We start from the raw sequence: 15897 nt of genomic DNA on the forward strand, positions 1-15897 counted from the left end.
TCTGGCTCCCTAACCCCTATACCTTGGGACGTACCATATGGGAACCCTTGGGGAACATATGGGGTTCCACCCAGGGGAACATATGGGATCAAATCTCCCCAGCTGCGGCCATTTAGTACCGGGGGGGGGGGTGAAAATTGCCTCCCGCACCCCTCCTCCTTCCCCCTGGGTCCATACACTGACTTCAAGACCTGATGCCAAAAAAAAAGTTGTTTGGTTGGGGTTGGGGAGGGTGACCGTCCATCCGGGGGTGGGGAGGGTGTGTGCGGGGGAAACTCAGATTTAGCACCGGGCTGCATTTTCCCTAGAAGCGCCTCTGCTTATACCACACTAGTCTGACCCTCTAACCTCTATAACACACTAGTTTTCAAGACGCACCAATTTAGAGCAGCAGTGGCGTAGGAGGTTAAGAGCTCGTGTATCTAATCTGGAGGAACCGGGTTTGATTCCCAGCTCTGCCGCCTGAGCTGTGGAGGCTTCTCTGGGGAATTCAGATTAGCCTGTGCACTCCCACACACGCCAGCTGGGTGACCTTGGGCTAGTCACAGCTTCTCAGAGCTCTCTCAGCCCCACCTCCCTCACAGGGTGTTTGTTGTGAGGGGGGAAGAGCAAGGAGATTGTCAGCCCCTTTGGGTCTCCTGCAGGAGAGAAAGGGGGGATATAAATCCAAACTCTTCTTCTCTTCTAGAGAAGAATTGATCTCGATGTCTCTTTGGAGTTGCGTGGCTGTTAGTCGCTGGTGGTGTTCCTACGTTGGCGATTGTGGTTTCGGCCATATGCTTAATGGCTTGCTTTATTGGAATGGGCCTAAACCACACTGTGGACAGGTGGGATATTTTTTAAAAAATTGAACAGTACTAACTAGATAGATGCCACATACACCCTAGCCAGCTCACCTGAATTTGGCGTATGAAGAATTTCCGAATGTGTACGATTTTGCCTGTTCCAGTGTCAGGAGCCGGTGGAGCGAGATCTGACTCCGGGAAACACTTTCAATAAAAATGTCAAAAGCCAAACAGCTAAATTGGACTCCGGTAGAAACTTGAAATACAACAAGATATTCAGCGTATGAGCTTTTCAGAGCGAAAGTTCCCTTTGTCTCTAACAAAGGGAGTTCTGACTCTTGAAAGTTCGCACCAAGGAAATCTCGTCGGCGTCTTAAGCTGCTCCTGAATGTGACTCTAGCTGTTCTTCCGCAGATCAACACGAGCACCTCCTGACACCGAGGAAAGAAAACGCGCTTTCTTTTTCCAGGGTACAACCTCCCGTGCGCTGCACAGTAATTGAAATGCATCCCCCACACATTTAAAAACCTTCACACAACGGTAGAACAAAGAAATCGAAAGGTTCTTCAATGTACCGGCAGGAAGAGTATTATATGTGAAAGAAGGATGAAGTCAAACACAAGAGACCCTTGTGTAATTTTCTGCGCCGCGTGAACAGATCTTCGCAGGCCACAATGTAGTTCTAAAAAAAATATCACCGCTTGTTCGGAGAGTACATATTTGTTCCTGGGCGACCCACTTAGCAAGGCCCCGCAAAACGCTAGCAACGAATTACTAAGATGGTTCTGGGGAGGGAAGGAGTCGTGTGGAATATGTAACACCCCTTCTCCCGGCTCAGGGACGCAAAGCCTTTGATGAACAGATGGAATTAAAGACTCTCCGTCCAAAAGGGCATTTATATGTAAACATGAAGCCATAAAGATTCCCTGAAAATAAGAACAGAAAAAGCTGAAATGTTTCTCCAAACCAGGGGTCTTCAAACTATGGCCCTCCAGATGTTCATGGACTACAATTCCCATCAGCCCCTACCAGCATGGCCAAGTGATAGGGCTCATGGGAATTGTAGTCTATGAACATCTGGAGGGCCATAGTTTGAAGACCCCTGCTCCAAACCAAACAGTGGATTTGGTGTTCCCAGCTCCAGCTTGCGACGGGGAGGGGCGGGGGCTCAATCGATGTGCCTCCGTCTGGCGTGCGGAATGTCCCCGGTTCAATCCCGGGCATCGCTAGAACAGGGGTCCGCAACCTGCGGCTCTCCAGATGTTCATGGACTACAAATCCCATCAGCCCCTGCCAGCCTGGCCAATTGCTGAGTACAAGCCTGAGTACACAGATGCTATAAGGGGGATAGAAATTCTGGTTGTCCGGGGGGAAACTGTGGAAGAAGAAGAAGAAGAAGAAGAAGAAGAAGAAGAAGAAGAAAGAAGAAAGAAGAAAGAAGAAAGAAGATAGATGAAGATAGATGAATATGAAGATTTTGGATTTATATCCCACCTTTCTCTAAGAACATAAGAACATAAGAAATAGCCTGCTGGATCAGACCGGAGTCCATCTAGTCCAGCATTCTGCTACTCGCAATGGCTCACCAGGTGCCTTTGAGTTTTTGAGTTTGAGTTTTTGTGTTTGGATTTATATCCCACCTTTCTCTCCTGCAGGAGACTCAAAGGGGCTTACCAATCTCCTTGCCCTTCCCCCCTCACAACAAACACCCTATGAGGGAGGTGGGGCTGAGAGAGCTCAGAAGAACTGTGACTAGACCAAGGTCACCCAGCTGGCGTGTGTGGGAGTGCCCAGGCTAATCTGAATTCCCCAGATAAGCCTCCACAGCTCAGGCGGCAGAGCTGGGAATTAAACCCGGTTCCTTCAGATTAGATACACGAGCTCTTAACCTCCTACGCCACTGCTGGACTTACAAGCTCCTTTCCCTTCCCCTCCTTACAGCAGATACCTGGTGAGGCAGGTGAGACTGAGAGAGTTCAGAGAGAACTGTGACTAGCCCAAGGTCACCCAGCACGAATGTAGGAATGCAGAAACACATCTGGTTCACCAGATAAGAGTCTGCCACTCAGGTGGAGGAGTGGGGAATCAAACCCGGTTTTCCAGATTAGAATCCACCTGCTCTTAACCACTACACCATGCTGGCTCTCTATACCATAATATGAGGAAAGAGAGGAAAGACAGAGGGAGAGAAGGTTGAGGGGGCCACAGAATGGCAGAAGGGAGACTGGGAAACATCCTTCACGTATTACCATGGCACAGGAGGAGACACGCGCCGTGCATGATGGGAAGTTTCGCAGAATGGACAGTGGCCGAAGTTTGGGGTTTTGATTCGCTTGAAGCAGCCAGGACTTCATCCGAGTACTTTTTGCATCCTCCTCAGGACTGTTTGTGCCTGCTTCCCATGGAGGCAGTTTTTTTAGGGCATAACTTTTTGATTTAGCTCTTGAATGCAGGCCAATTTCATTTCTCCCAGGACAGGAAGAAATGGGAGTAATTGAATGTTTTTGTCAAATAAGCCCTTGTGAGATCAGAGGCCAGAGGGAGAGAAATAAACTCTCAGGGGAGACGTCTGATCCTAGCGCAACATCCGCTCAGCATTTATCCACCGATTTGAACTAAACGCTGTTGGAAACCTGGCGCATGGGAGATTGTGCGTAGCTTGGCGCGTGGTCGTACGTGGCATGTCGTTTGCCTATGCTGAGAGACAGATCAGACAGAGTTGTTCCTCCGAGCTTTTGGAGTGTCCAGCCGCTGACAGTGCCCCCCCCCCTTTCCATTTTTATGGAATTAGGGTCCATTACCATCTGTTGGACCCGCCCTTTCTTTTCTCCTCTCGGGAGGGTTTTAGAGGGATATTGCGGGCATTGTTATGTTATGTATTAATTGCTGCATTTTAATTTATATTATTTAGAGATTCACTTATATTTGATTTTATGTTTATCTGTATTTGAAAGTTATGTTGTTCACCGCCCAGAGCCCTTCAAGGGTTGGGCGGTATATAAGTTGGATGGACGGATGGATGGATGGATGGACGGATGGACGGATGGACGGACGGACGGATGGACGGACGGACGGACGGACGGACGGACGGACGGACGGACGGACGGATGGACGGACGGACGGACGGACGGACGGACGGACGGACGGACGGACGGACGGATGGACGGATGGACGGATGGACGGATGGATGGATGGATGGATGGACGGACGGACGGATGGATGGATGGATGGGGGGGTGGGTGGGTGGGTGGGTGGGTGGGTGGGTGGGTGGGTGGATGATGGATGGATGGATGGATGGATGGATGGATGGATGGATGGATGGATGGATGGATGGATGGATGGATGGATGGATGGGTGGGTGGGTGGATTATGGATGGGTGGGTGATGGATGGATGGATGGATGGATGGATGGATGGATGGATGGATGGATGGATGGATGGATGGATGGATGGATGGATGGATGGATGGATGGATGGATGGATGGATGGATGGATGGATGGATGGATGGATGGATGGATGGATGGATGGATGGATGGATGGATGGATATGTCTGGACATTTTAGAGCTGCCTTGAAGGTGAGTTAAGAGAAGAAAGCCACAGGTTCTCAAATTGGGGGGGGGGATTTGATAATGGAGAGGCTTTGCCTACCATAATGCTCCAATGACAGATCCCTAAGAACCCTTCCCGAACCCTGTACCTCAATACCTAGGTCCTGATAATTTCAGAAGACACGGGAATTGGCTATACCGCCCCATCTCAATGGTGTGCCACCCACATAAAATTCACTCCCCGTCCCATTTAAATGGGTTCAATTTTTGAAATGCCTGCTGCCAGAGGTCTACACCGGGGGTCTCCAAACTGTCTGATCCCGTGGAATTCTGATACAGAGTGGTGAGCACAGCCACAAAAATAGCCACCACGTGAGATGGAGCCAGCCACAAAAATGGCCGCCACGGGAGGCGGGGCCAAACACACAGAGGAAGTGCAAGTGCGCGGACAAGGGAAGTGTTTTTTTAAAAAAAATACACTACAAAAGAGGAATGAGAGAAAAAAATGAAAGCAACATTGTTGAGGCAGCAGCCACCAAAATATCATTTTAATCTACATAGCCCAGGGGTCTGCAACCTGTATCTCTCCAGATGCTCATGTACTACAAATCCCATCAGCCCCTGCCAGCATGGCCAATTGGCCATACTGGCAGGGGCTGATGGGAATTGTAGTCCATGAATATATGCAGAGACACAGGTTGCAGCAAATGATGGGAATTGTAGTTCATGAACATCTGGAGAGCTGCAGGTTGCAGACCAATTGGCCATGCTGGCAGGGGCTGATGGGAATTGTAGTCCATGAACATCTGGAGAGCCACAGATTGCAGAACTTCTGGAGAGACGCAGGTTGCAGACCAATTGGCCATGCTGGGCAGGGGCTGATGGGAATTGTAGTCCATGGACATCTGGAGAAATGCAGGTTGCAGAACATCTGGAGAGCCACAGGTTGCAGCAGCTGATGGGAATTGTAGTTCATGAACATCTGGAGAGCCGCAGGTTACAGACCAATTGGCCATGCTGGCAGGGGCTGATGGGAATTGTAGTCCATGAACATCTGGAGAGCCGCAGGTTGCAGACCATCAGATGTTCAGTGGCCAATCAGAAGCTCTGCTGAGTAGAGAACCAGGCCCCACCCATTTGCTGCAAACACAATGAAGGAAATATTTAGTACACCCCAGCCTCGCGTGACCAAACAAAGCAAGCCAAAATTTTAAAAGACAGTGAACCAACGCAACAACCAGAGGAAGGGTCCTCTTTGTAGTGGCACCAAAACATTCGAATTCCCTCCCCAGGGAGATTCATCTGTCTCCCCTCGTCAGACTTCTGCCAGCAAGTGAAGACTTTCCTCTTTTGTCTGGTATGCCCCCGGCAAACCTTTATTGCCCTGGTTGAGCTGTGTTTGTGTGTTAATATGTTTTTAAATAACCCTAACCCTAAACATCCCCAGCTCCCTAAGTCTCTCCTCGTAGGGCATGGATTCCAGACTTTTTACCATTTTGGTTGCCCTCCTCTGGACCCGTTCCAGCTTGTCAATATCCCTCTTGAATTGCGGTGCCCAGAACTGTACACAATATTCCAGGTGAGGTCTAACCAATGCAGAATAGAGAGGTACAATTCCATTCCTCAGTCTGGACACCATACTCCTATTGATACAGCTCAGAATCGCATTGGCTTTCTTGGCTGCCACATCACATTTCTGACTCTTGTTCAGTTTGTGAACTGAACAGCCCTCCCAGATTCTTTTTGTATGTAGTGTTGTCAAGCCAGGTGTCACCCCTCCTATATCTGTGCATTTCATTTTTTCTTCCTGAGTGGAGTATCTTACATTTATCTCTGCTTCAAGCCAACGTCCGTCCTTTGCTTTGGCCCTCTAATGAAGTGATTTTGCAAATCAGCCTTACAGCAAGTGTGTAATTAATCAAGTAAGAAAAGGGAGCCTACGAGGGCTAAATGTGGTTGCTTCGGTTCGCCCTGTTCGGTGGGAATGAGCCTATCACATGCTCCAGTGCACCAGCCCAGAAGCCTTTCCTCTTGGCCAGGGCTTGTCCTCAAATCCCTTCCTGCTCCTCTGCTTCCAGGCTGTTTCGGTGCCATCTGGGTGACTTGGCATATAATTGCTTTGAGCCAATGTAGGCATCAGATTTCAGTCGAGTTGCTCCCTGCCTGCACCCATCCTCTACGTTGGCTCGCTGCTTGCTCTCCATCTGTCCCCCCGGATCACTTCCTCTGATTTCCTGTGCGCCTACAGGGTGAATTTTCTGCATAAAACTGCCAAGGTTAAGAAACAGCCTTTCTGTCCCAGGGCAGTCTGAGGCATAGCCCCACATGACCTTCAAGATATTTATCGTCACGAGCGCAGTTTTCTGTCACGCTGTCACTGTCCATGGCTGGTGGCTCGGTTCTCTGCTCCTAACATCTTGAAAGGGAAAGATTAACAATGGGGAGAAGAGAAACAAGGGGAAAATGATGGAATGGAAAGGCTCAGATAGCGGAGATAGGACAGAAATGGCCTAAGGCATAGGTGTCAAACTTGCGGCCCTCCAGATGTTATGGACTACAGTTCCCATCATCCCCTGCCAACATTGTGCTGGCAGGGGATCGTGGGAACTGTAGTCCACAACATCTGGAGGGGCGCAAGTTTGACACCTGTGGCCTAAGGGATAGAAAGAGGCTTTTCGTGGCAGGTGCAACTCTTGTTGACATCCAGATTGCTGCAATACACTGCACATGGGGCAGCCCTTGAAGACTGTTCGGAAGTCTCAATTGTTAACGAACGCTGCAGCCAGGATGTTGACTAGAGCGGTATTCCTGTATTCCCACGGGAGCGCCTCCAACCCAGGATTGTGCAAAAGGATAACTGGTTTAGCAATTTTCAAAAATCCCAGTTTTGAGGAGAATAAAACAGGCAAAACTCATTCTGAGAACAGGAGCTGTGTGAAGCCCCCCCCTCCCCCCCCCCCCCCCCCGCCACAAACAGTTTATAAAATATCCTACTCCTTTTATATTTGGCCTATGTGGAACCCACTTATGTGGAATGGCAAAATCCATTTGCAAACAATTGCTTAAATGCATCAAAAGTGGGTTGAAAGTGCATTATTCAACATTGGTAAAAGCGCTCTTATTCTTCTCTGCACCCATAAATATGAGTGGGTATGAATGCAGTGGCATAGTGGTTAAGAACAGCAGTGGCATAGTAGTTAGGAGCAGCAGTGGCGTAGTGGTTAAGAACAGCAGTGGCGTAGTAGTTAGGAGCAGCAGTGGCGTAGTGGTTAAGAACAGCAGTGGCATAGTAGTTAGGAGCAGCAGTGGCGTAGTGGTTAAGAACAGCAGTGGCATAGTAGTTAGGAGCAGCAGTGGCGTAGTGGTTAAGAACAGCAGTGGCGTAGTAGTTAGGAGCAGCAGTGGCGTAGTGGTTAAGAACAGCAGTGGCGTGGTAGTTAGGAGCAGCAGTGGCATAGTGGTTAAGAACAACAGTGGCGTGGTAGTTAGGAGCAGCAGTGGCCTAGTGGTTAAGAACAGCAGTGGCGTGGTAGTTAGGAGCAGCAGTGGCATAGTGGTTAAGAACAGCAGTGGCGTAGTAGTTAGGAGCAGCAGTGGCATAGTGGTTAAGAACAGCAGTGGCGTAGTAGTTAGGAGCAGCAGTGGCATAGTGGTTAAGAACAGCAGTGGCGTGGTAGTTAGGAGCAGCAGTGGCATAGTGGTTAAGAACAGCAGTGGCGTAGTAGTTAGGAGCAGCAGTGGCATAGTGGTTAAGAACAGCAGTGGCGTGGTAGTTAGGAGCAGCAGTGGCCTAGTGGTTAAGAGGAGATGTATTCTAATCTGGAGGAACCAGGTTTGGTTCCCCGCTCTGCCGCTCCAGCTGTGAAGGCTTATCTGGGGAATTCAGATTAGCCTGCGTACTCCCACACACGCCAGCTGGGTGACCTTGGGCTAGTCACAGCTTTTCGGAGCTCTCTCAGCCCCACCTACCTCACAGGGTGTCTGTTGTGAGGGGGGAAGGGAAAGGAGATTGTCAGCCCCTTTGAGTCTCCTACAGGAGAGAAAGGGGGGATATAAATCCAAACTCTTCTTCTTCTTCATATGATGTTCCCTTGTTCCCTTGTTAGGAGGATTTTTAAGTAAGGGTTAGCGGGATGCCAAATTTATGTAGCAATCGCTGTTTTAAATTAAATTAATAATTTTAGAGTTTATGGGGCTGAGTTCTTAATGTTAGGCATTATTTATTAGTTGCTATTTACTCGCCCTCTTGTTATTGTATTTTATGTTGATGTTGTACACTGCCCAGAGCCCTTCGGGGATGGGGCAGTATACAAAATTGAATAAAATAAATAAATAAATGCTGGAGAGTGTGGCTGTGTGTGTGTGTGTGTGTGTGTTTGTGTGTGTGTGTGTGTGTGTGTGTGTGTGTGTGTGTGTGTGTGTGTTTATTCCCACATGTGCACACAAGCCATTTTCAGGCATCCGATAGGACCAGTTCAATACATCCAGTGGTTTTTAAGGAGATATATATATAACACTTGTTTTGGCTAATCAGATGAACACAGCTACTGCCCTGGAATCCGAAATTATCCCCAGGGCTGCAATCAAGAAGAGGAGGATGTGAATTATCTTCAATTTCCATGCACGGTTCTCTTCCAAGACAAGGCTGTGATATACTCATTCTCATATTTCCCCCCAATTGTTGCTGGGTAATTTCACTGTTTATTATGACGGCGGGGAGTCTTATTCGTAATTCTTCCTCTTCGTTCCGCACACGCCGGCTATCGATCATACCAGTCTGGCATGTAATCCGTTCTGCCACAGGGCTTAGTGGCCCATCCATCAGCTTCCCATTTGTATCCACACAAAAACCTTGCGAGTCTCAGTGAGGTGGATAGAGCAAGGCAGCCCCAAGGTCACCCATCTAGATCCACAGCAAAGTAGAGAACTGAACTGAGGCTTCCAGCTAGCTGACATCGTGAAGATAAATGTCTCCCATTACCTTCCTCTCTTTCTAGGGTTTCCAACTCCTAGGTGACCCCTGAGGATCAGCATGGTGTAGTGGTTAAGAGCAGGTGGATTCTAATCTGGAGAACCAGGTTTGGTTCCCCACTCCTCCCGCTGAGTGGCAGAGGCTTATCTGGTGAACCAGCTGTGTTTCCACACTCCTACATTCCTGCTGGGTGACCTTGGGCTAGTCTATGGTGACCAGACGTCCCGCTTTTGGCAGGACAGTCCCGCCTTGAAACAATTTGTCCCGCATCCCGCGGTTTTTTTTTAACCGTCCCGATTTTTGCACTCTTGCGCACACGGCCGCAGGAGCGCACTGCCTTCTGGGGCGCTCCTGTTTCCTGCCCTGTGACAGGGTGGGAAACGGGAGCGCCCCAGAAGGCAGTGCGTTCCTGCGGCTGCGCGCGCATACGGCCGGCCAGCTGGCCGGCTCCTGTTTACAAAGGTGACAATCTGGTCACCTTAGGCTAGTCACAGTTCTCTCTGAACTCTCTCAGCCCCACCCACCTCCCAAGATGTCTGTTGTGGGGAGAGGAAGGGAAAGGAGCTTGCAAGCCACCTTGAGTCTCCTTACAGGAGAGAAAGGTGGGGTGTAAATCCAAACTCTTCTTCTTCGTCTTCTTCTCCTGCTATTACAACTGATACCCAGGCATCAGAGATCACTTCCCCTGGGAAAAATGGCAGCTGTATAGGGTGGGCTGTATGGTATTCTATCCCACTGAGGTCCGTCCTTTCCTTAGACCCCATCTGCCCAAGGTTCTCTCCCTTAAACCTCCAGGAAATTCCCAACCCACAGTTGGTAACCCTGTTTTTTTCAATTCAAACGATGCCATTTGCCTCGCATCCCAAGAGTCCAAAATGTGTGAAAGGAGCTCATAGTGTGACTGAGTTGGTAACAACACAGGGGAAACCCCTGGACCGCCTGCTTGAGGATGTGGACTATGTGAGGATGGGAAGGAGGAGGAGGAGTTTGGATTTATATCCCCCCCTTTCTCTCCTGCAGGAGACTCAAAGGGGCTTACAACTCCTTTCCCCTCCCCCCTCACAACAAACACCCTGTGAGGTGGGTGGGGCTGAGAGAGCTCTGAGAAGCTGTGACTAGCCCAAGGTCACCCAGCTGGCGTGTGTGGGAGTGCACGGGCTAATCTGAATTCCCCAGATAAGCCTCCACAGCTCAGGCGGCAGAGCTGGTAGTTAGTTGATCGTTCGTTCCTTCGTTCCTTCATTCGTTCCTTCGTTCGTTAGGATGTATTAGGTTCCCCTGCTCTGATAATTATTAGTTTAGGTAGTAATTGACTGTTTTGTGGAAAATCTTCTGTGCTGGTGTTAGGTATAGTTTGGTTGTTTAGATTTAGCTCAGTGATAGGATACTGTATTTTTGAATTACACGCTAGGTTAGGCTTTTTATACTAACACAGCTGTAGATTGTTGAGGGTTAGCTCTGAGGTCATTGTGTTCTCTGTCGTTTATGCTACAGAAGGGGCAAGTCGCCATCTATGTTTATTATTGTCTGTCTATGCTGCTTATCCATGTAGTTATGAACATTGTTGCTTATGGTTTATGATGTTTTAACTCTTGATGTTTGTTATTTACAAGGTTATGTTATGGTAAGTTGTTGATTATTGCTTATAATGTTATGTTTATAGTGCTATGTTTATTGTTGTTATAATGTTATTATACGATGCCTATTCATGATGTTATGCTTATGATATATGATGCTATGTTTTGACCCTGTGTTTATTGATGCCATATTTTGATGGGTTTTGTATGATGTTATGATTACTGATGTTGCTATTGTACTACTCTGCACTGCCCTGAGCCTTTTGGGGGAAGGGCAGTATATAAATTAAATATACAAATATAAATACACCAGGCACAGCATGGCTACTGCTACATGGCTTGGGCCTTCAGGCATTACTTTCACCATCTGGGAAGGAACCACAAGTGATAGTGATTCCCATTCTGCAGAGGTAATGTAGGAAAGTGTTTTTGGACATCTGTAGCCAAGGCCCCGTCCACAGTAGAAGCTGCGGACAAACTTCTCTGGCTGAACTTCTCAGTAAAACAGGTTGCCGTCTTTCCTTTCAGGTTGGCTGCAAGGCGGCCATGATCTTCTTCCAATATTGCATCATGGCCAACTTCTTTTGGCTCCTGGTCGAAGGCTTGTACCTTCACACCCTGCTGGTCATCTCCTTCTTCTCGGAGAAGAAGTACTTCTGGTGGTACATCATGATTGGCTGGGGTACGTATGTCCTTAGAGGTTGGCCTGTTGGGTCCAATTGATGTGATTGTAATCCAGCCCCTGGTCATTGCAAGAGAGTTGGTTTCTCAGATGGAAACGATACTCCCAAATACACAACCAAATGCATACTAGGTTGTGGTGGGCTTTCCGGGTTGTGTGGCTGTGGTCTGGTAGATCTTGTACCTAACGTTTCATCTGCATCTGTGGCTGGCATCTTCAGAGGTATATCACAGAGAGAAGGGATATGCCTCTGAAGATGCCAGCCACAGATGCAGGCGAAACGTTGGGAACCAGACCACGGCTGCACAGCCTGGAAAGCCCACAACAACCAGTTGAGTCTGGCCGTGAAAGCCTTCAACAACACATTGAATGCATACTACTTGATCATAAAAGGGACAGAAAGGAAAGAGGAAAAGAAGCAAATCTTTCACAGTTCCACAGGGTCTGTTAGATGGACCTTTTCAACCAGGCCTATTATTGAGGACAACAGCTGTTTCTTTCCATCATCAACTGGCCCCTTACAGATATTTAAGATTTAACATTATATTTAAGTTAAATTAGACCATCTCATCCCTCTGGATTTTACTTTAAAGGTGGAATAAAGGTAGGAAATATGATTATTTCATGACTGTTTTAATATGTATGTTATTTTGTTATTTTATATGTTTTAATATGTTTGTTATTTGTTTTATGTTTTATTATATGTTTTAATATGTATGTTATTTTAAGCCCACACATGCCAGAAGGGAGGGTGTGGTCCAAAAATTGAGTAAATACATAAATAAACTGGGACAAATAAGTTTGTGAAGCTGTTTTATCATGAAAAGATGGAGTGGCTGCTGCAGCCCACGGTCCCGAGAAGAGAGGCTTAAAGAAATTTGAGGGTGGAGCCTGGGAAAGTAGAGTTTCGGGACAAGAGGAGCCTCGGTTGTCATAACCCTCTAGTGTCTTAGCCTGGGTCCTGCCATATTTCTTTCTCCTGAATACTTACTGCTTAAACAGATCTGTAATAGTCTCCGAGTTTTAGGAGCTTCCCAGGCTAACCCAATTTGTTCTTGTGAAATTCATATTTAGACAACTTATGAAAAAAGCAAATTGTCTCTCAGCTTGTTCACCACTTCCTACACTTCTCTTCCCTGGTGTTAGTATAGATCAACACATCATCCAAATAGTATCGATCAACACATCCCCACTCCATTATAAAGGTGATCATGTAGAACTTCATTAATCGAGTTCATAAATACGCCTGGGGTGCCACTGAGGCCAAAGGGCATCACATTATATCTGTAGGCTCTTAGTGGATAGTTGAATGTGGTTTTCCATTCATCTCCTGATTTTACTCTTACACAAAAATAAGCTTCCCTCAAATCCAGTTCAGTGAAAATTCTCCCCTCAGCCAAGCAAGCCAACAAGTCTTTAATTATACACACACGCACGTACACACACACTCTCAATCACAGCAGGGTATAATGCCACGAGGGCCACCTTCCAAAGCACAATCCATCAACACAAACATTAAAGTGCAATCACAAAGCGATCAAAATACAAAGGTAAACGTCCGAGAGAAACAGCACAGCTGGCAACAAGCAAAACTCTCCCCAATGTCCCCATTACCTGTTCTCAATTGGCCTCTGAGCAGCAATAGAAATTCACTATAATCTCTCAATAAGGCAAACAATTGCTTCCATTCTTCCCCGGCCTGCATCAGCAGAATTCCACAGAAACTTCTCCGCTGCAGCATCCCGAACTGAAGTACATCAGAAGTGCGTTTTAGGTTAAAATTGGAATTTTGTGAAGTAGTGTAACCCCTCTAGAGAGCTGTGTGTGCTTAGGTGTGTATGTTTGGGATTTTTTTGTGGTGCTCATCTGGTTGATCTTTTGACAGGGGCACCAACGTTGTTTACCAGTGCCTGGGCGATCACGAAGGTTCACTTTGATGATGTTGGGTAAGTGTGCCGTTGGGGATGGTTAAGGCAGAGGTGGGATCCAGCAGGTTCTCACCAGTTCCCAAGAGTGGGTTACTAATTATTTGTGTGTGCCGAGAGGGGGTTACTCATTGGGTCTGCTTTTCCGTTAGAAATCCCATTAGGTCCACAAATCATAAAGTCCTGTTGTTTCCTATGTGGCTGGTTAGCGAAGGTAGAAAACGGGATCATTCTCCCTGTTGGGCTGTTTTAAAAACATGTTTTAGAAATAGGGTAAAGTTCCTTGGTTAAGGAAAGTATCCTTCTTTTGATTTCTAGAAACAAAATTCAGCATTTGAAAGTATTAAGTATTTGACAGGCAGTCAATTGGAGGAGAAGTAGTTGTTTCTGTTGGCAGTAGACGATAGGACTTGCTATAATGAGTTTAAATGATGGACAGAAAGATACCAGCTGGAAATTAGGCACTTTTTTTTTTACAGTAAGAGTTTTTTACAGTCACAGAGAAATTATTAATGCCCCGCCCCCGGAATGCCCGGCCACGCCCCCGTCATGCCCCGCCCAGCCCCATTGGCGCTACGCCACTGTTTGAATCCCACCACCATGGGAACCTGTTACTAAAATTTTTGGATCCCACCACTGGGTTAAGGCTAAGAACGGGGCTATTTCCAGGCTGGGGGGACCACTGGAAAGTTGTCCTCCAGATTGTCCAGTCACACTGCAGGTGCCCCAGGAACACTCTTCCTTTTTCTGGTACCCAGTTTCATGCCAACTCAGGACTTAGAGTCTGCCACAAAGCAACATTCCTAAAGATCTGCACAGACACTCAAATCTCCAATGGTTAATCAGAAGCTCTATTGGGCAAAAGCTCCGCCTGATCCCACCAACTTTCTGAAAACACACCAGAAAATATGCCAGCAGCCATCTCAGCACCCACAGGGACAATGTTGGGTACCCCTGCTCTATGGAATCACATCCCTACTGAGTTGACTTCCTTCTTCAAGCTCTATCTCTCCAGACTGTACCGCTTTATCTCCAGGAATTTTCCACCCCAAATAGGCAGCCATAATTTGTCCTCTTCCCAAAAGGCCTTTTGCCTTTTGCTGATCTATCCAGGGTGGTGAAGTGGTTAAGAGCAGGTGGGTCTAATCTGAAGAAACGGGTTTGATTCCCCACTCCTCCACCCAAGGGGCAGAGGCTTATCTGGTGAACCAGGTGGGTTTCTGCACTCCTGCATTCCTGCTGGGTGACCTTGGGTCACAGTTCTCTCAGAACTCTCTCAGCCCCACCTACCTCACAAGGTGTCTGTTGTGGGGAGAGGAAGGGAAAGGAACTTGTAAGCCACCTGGAGTCTCCTTACAGGAGAGAAAAATGGGATATAAATCCAAACTCCTCCTCCTCTTCTTCTCTTCTTCTTCTACTGTCTATTCTGGTTGAAAGCACTGAATTTGACATTTCTCAGTGCAAAGCGTGTTCTCTCCCACTGGCCACCTCCTCATAGACTGAATGCACCCTGCCTGGAGCATGCCTTGAAAACTTCTACAACCTTCAGGGCTTTAAATTACGGACACAGCCATGCAGAAGGGGCACAAAGTTTGCAAACCACAGCAGCTAACTGATCATAAGTACATAAGAACGAGCCAGCTGGATCAGACCAGAGTCCATCTAGTCCAGCACTCTGCTACTCGCAGTGGCCCCCCAGGTGCCTTTGGGAGCTCACCTGCAGGAGGTGAAAGCAATGGCCTTCTGCTGCTGCTGCTCCCGAGCACCTGGTCTGCTAAGGCATTTGCAATCTGAGATCAAGGAGGATCAAGATTGGTAGCCATAAATCTCCTCCATAAATCTGTCCAAGCCCTTTTTAAAGCTATCCAGGTTAGAGGCCATCACCACCTCCTGTGGCAGCATATTCCAAACACCAATCACACGCTGCGTGAAGAAGTGTTTCCTTTTATTAGTCCTAATTCTTCCCCCCAGCATTTAAAATGAATGCCCCCTGGTTCTATGATTGTGAGAACTGTGATCGACAGAAGTCCCAAGCTTATCTTTCCTAGATGGCAGGTGAAAGTGTTGGAATGTCAGTGGATGAATCCTTGTCCTCCTGTGTTGTGGAAGAATCTCTTCATCCATGATTATTATTTATTTCAGTTGCTGGGATTTAATTGAACATCATTACTGGTGGATCATCAAAGCTCCCATCCTGGTTTCTATACTGGTAACGTATCTGCGTTTTTCACCGCCAGTTCGCTGCCTTCTTTAGCTGCCCTTCTGTTGCCTTGGGGTCCTCTGCAGACAAAAAAAAAAAAAATAGAAGTAGCAATCGATAATTTGCTAACAGAGCATCAATAGAAAATGTGACCGAATTATTACCGCAGTCCTAGTTTTCATTCTTCTCACTGTGTTTGATTCATCC

The 15897-nt window shown here is 47.4% G+C and overlaps 1 protein-coding gene across 1 annotated transcript in view; it reads left to right on the plus strand.

The window, feature by feature from the left end:
- Positions 1-15897, plus strand: part of LOC125441060 (vasoactive intestinal polypeptide receptor-like) — a 44400-nt gene that overhangs the window by 16535 nt on the left and 11968 nt on the right. Inside the window, exons 5-7 of the mRNA XM_048511357.1 lie at positions 11412-11565; positions 13451-13511; positions 15633-15699. Coding sequence (XP_048367314.1) covers positions 11412-11565; positions 13451-13511; positions 15633-15699 — 282 coding nt within the window. The remainder of the gene's footprint in view (positions 1-11411; positions 11566-13450; positions 13512-15632; positions 15700-15897) is intronic.

Source organism: Sphaerodactylus townsendi, linkage group LG11 (genome assembly GCF_021028975.2).
Source record: "Sphaerodactylus townsendi isolate TG3544 linkage group LG11, MPM_Stown_v2.3, whole genome shotgun sequence".
Taxonomy (NCBI): Eukaryota; Metazoa; Chordata; class Lepidosauria; order Squamata; family Sphaerodactylidae; genus Sphaerodactylus; species Sphaerodactylus townsendi.